The following is a 3,034-nucleotide window of genomic DNA, read 5'->3' on the forward strand; positions in this document are numbered from 1 at the left end:
TCTCACTTGGTAAGAATGCCTGACTTAATTTTTGTGGCTTCTTAAAAGAGCAATTTTTTAAAGGAAAAGAAAGGTATATGTAGGTGCTTTCCCTTTCTATCATGACAGTCATTTCTTACAGGCATAACATCATTTCCCCCGAGTTCTATATGCAGAGAATTTGGCAATCTTTTGAATGTTGTAAAGCACATACAAACTTTAAGATAAATACTAAAACCAACTAATAAAGGTATATGTGAATAAAGTATGATCCTAAGCTGTGATGAAGTCTTAGAAGTTGGGAACCTTCAGTGGCATATTCATTTTGAAACTCTGACCCCAAACAAGATGTACATGAACTTCAGTAAATCTCACCCATAGTTCAAATTCAAACAGTCTGGGGAAGGGGGTGGCCATGCTTGGTGGAGAATGGTGGAGAGAGGGAAAAAATAGTAAAATTACTACTAGCTATTAATTTCTAGATAATGATCCTATCAAACCTCAACATCACATATGTTACTTATAATACCGTTGAGATAACATATTCAGAAAGTTTATTTTTAATTATTAAATCATAGCTGTGTACATTAATGCAATCATGGGGTACAATGTGCTGGCTTTATATACAATTTGAAACGCTTTCAGCAAACTATTTAACATAGCCTTCATGGCATTTTCTTAGCTATTGTGTTAAGACATTTATATTTTACACCTAGTAAATTTCACATGTACCCTTGTAAGATGCACCGTAGGTATCGTCCCACCAATTACTCTCCTACCCATCCTCTCCCCTCCCCTCCCTCCTCTCCCCTTTCACCTTCTTCTTGGGCTATAATTGCGTTATAGCTTTCATAAGAATATCCAGAGAGTTTTAATGAAATATTCTAACCTTTCTGGAAGTTTTATGCTATAGGTTCCAGTTAGAGGAAAAGGTGAGTAAATTTCTATTAATTCTGAACACCAGCATATTTCTTACCCTCATGTCCGAACACAGGAAGAAAGAGAAAGAAAAGACAATCCAAATTTATGGATTTTTGTCTCTTAGAACAAAACATCCAAAAATCAGGGGCTGCACAGACTCAGTGGTAAGAATGAATAGGTTATTCAATAAAATAAATTTATAATCCTGACTCCAGCAGATTGCAGAAAACAGCTACAAATTATTTGTAGCTCATTTCATTGAGAGATGGAATCTCTTTTGTCCAACACTTGAATCTGAACCTGGCCTTGTGACTTAGGCCAATAGGATATTGAAAATATAAGAAGAGATTTGAAAATATAAGACTAGCAAATATTAGAAATGAAAGAAGGGACATGAAAAATGCTCATGAATTAGGACTTGTTCTTCCTTGTCTCTTTCTGAGAACCCTCTGCCGCCAGCTAGGGGACAAAGGCCAGGTAGAAAGAGACCTCAGCTGTCCTGTTTATCCCAACTTTTCCAGTCTCTCCATCTTTTCCAGACACTCTGGCTGATGGCCCATACACGTGATTAAGCCCAGCTAATAATACCATGTGGAAAAGAGATGAGCCAGCCCAGCGGAGCTCCACCCAAACTGCCTACCCACAGTATTACAAACAAATAAATGATTGTATTTTCAAGGCGCTAGGTTGTGGGGTGGTTTGCTCCATAGCAAAAACTCAGTGCTACACTGCCCCATTTGTAAATCAAACATGAGAAGTCTCATTTTTCTACTTTTCTACTCATTTTGTCAGCTCTACAGAGATTCTTCAGTAACAAGGAAGGAGCACAACATGCTGGCTTTGCTGGTCACTGTTCTGGAAGGGAATGTCTAGTCTTCAAAACTAGCCAAAAACAAAGTCCCAGATGATGTGGGGGATGGGGGCAAGGGGAAGATAGGATCTGTAGAAACAAAGGGATAGACCCTCTCTTATAAGAAGTATTTCGATTATAGTAAGTAAATTTTAGCGAGTCGGGCTAATGTGAATCAATATGACAAGTCTTATATACTACAGAGTCTTAGATCTGAAAGTTTTACTGAGGTCAGACACCTGTCTTGAACCAACTTGTAATGCAATTTTAAATTGCCTAGAATAGACCAGGCTTTGGTGCTCCAGTGCTGAGAAAGTATTGTAACATAGGCAAAAAGTGAACTTGTGGACAGAAAGTCATGCTGCTGGGTGTGCGACACACAGCTTGTCCAGTGGATAATGAACAGAAATAAGTCCCAGGAGGCTTCCATCCTTACCCTTATAGGATATACAACAGCTTCTTTGACTAACTGCTTGGCTGCATCAAGTCCAATAATGTCATTCCACTTTATGTTTGGATTATGGAGATAAATGTCCTGCAATGCACATTTGATCATTTTGTTAAAACTGATGCTTTCCTCTACAGCTCTAATAAACATGGCAGCAGCAGAAACTTGACTTATAATAGGATATAAAGCACTGGTGATAAAAATTTTCATAGTAGATATATGTATATATCTACATTGTAATTTGAGGTTAGTTCACCAAAGGCGTGCCATGAAAATATTCAATGATTTTTCCCTGAAGAAGAAATTGATAACATAATATGGTACTTTTAAGGGGGGGAAAAATCTTCTAACAATGGTCTCTACCCATCTTAAGACAATAGTAAACCATGCTGATTTATGACCATAATTAAAGAAGCTACAGAATATGCCTTCAAATTACATTAGGTTTTCCTGCACGGCATAGTTCCTAGCCAGTGCCTGGCCTTCCTCTTGCTCCTTGATCTCGCAAACACTTTCTTAATTTGTTGCATAAAAGAGATAATGCTCCTCTGAAACCAATTTCTCTTTTTTCCCTAGTGATCGTTCCCGACATCCAGCAGGAACAATTGCTTCTGCAAAATTCAAGGAAGCTGACAACCTAGTGAAAGTGCAGTTTTTCCCCTCTTATAGTAGAGCCCTATAGCAACCATTGAGGGTAATCAATTAAGGCAGCTTTTACTGATAACTAATTTACAGTTTCCAAACTTCAATTTCACAAGATGCCTCAGAATAGTCACTAAGGGGCCTTTCTCAGTAGGAGCTATTTCAGGCAAACTGAATATCTAGAGTGTTGTATG

At 38.0% G+C, this 3,034-nt stretch overlaps 1 protein-coding gene across 3 annotated transcripts in view; it reads right to left on the reverse strand.

Moving 5' to 3' along the window:
* Nucleotides 1-3,034, reverse strand: part of KATNAL2 (katanin catalytic subunit A1 like 2) — an 86,234-nt gene that overhangs the window by 31,758 nt on the left and 51,442 nt on the right. For all 3 annotated transcript variants that reach the window (XM_012802028.1, XM_023510216.1, XM_003784720.3), the window contains one exon: nucleotides 2,187-2,285. In XM_012802028.1, the coding sequence (XP_012657482.1) occupies nucleotides 2,187-2,285 (99 nt within the window). The remainder of the gene's footprint in view (nucleotides 1-2,186; nucleotides 2,286-3,034) is intronic.

Source organism: Otolemur garnettii, unplaced genomic scaffold (assembly GCF_000181295.1).
Source record: "Otolemur garnettii isolate 467f Iridium unplaced genomic scaffold, OtoGar3 scaffold00012, whole genome shotgun sequence".
Lineage (NCBI taxonomy): Eukaryota > Metazoa > Chordata > Mammalia > Primates > Galagidae > Otolemur > Otolemur garnettii.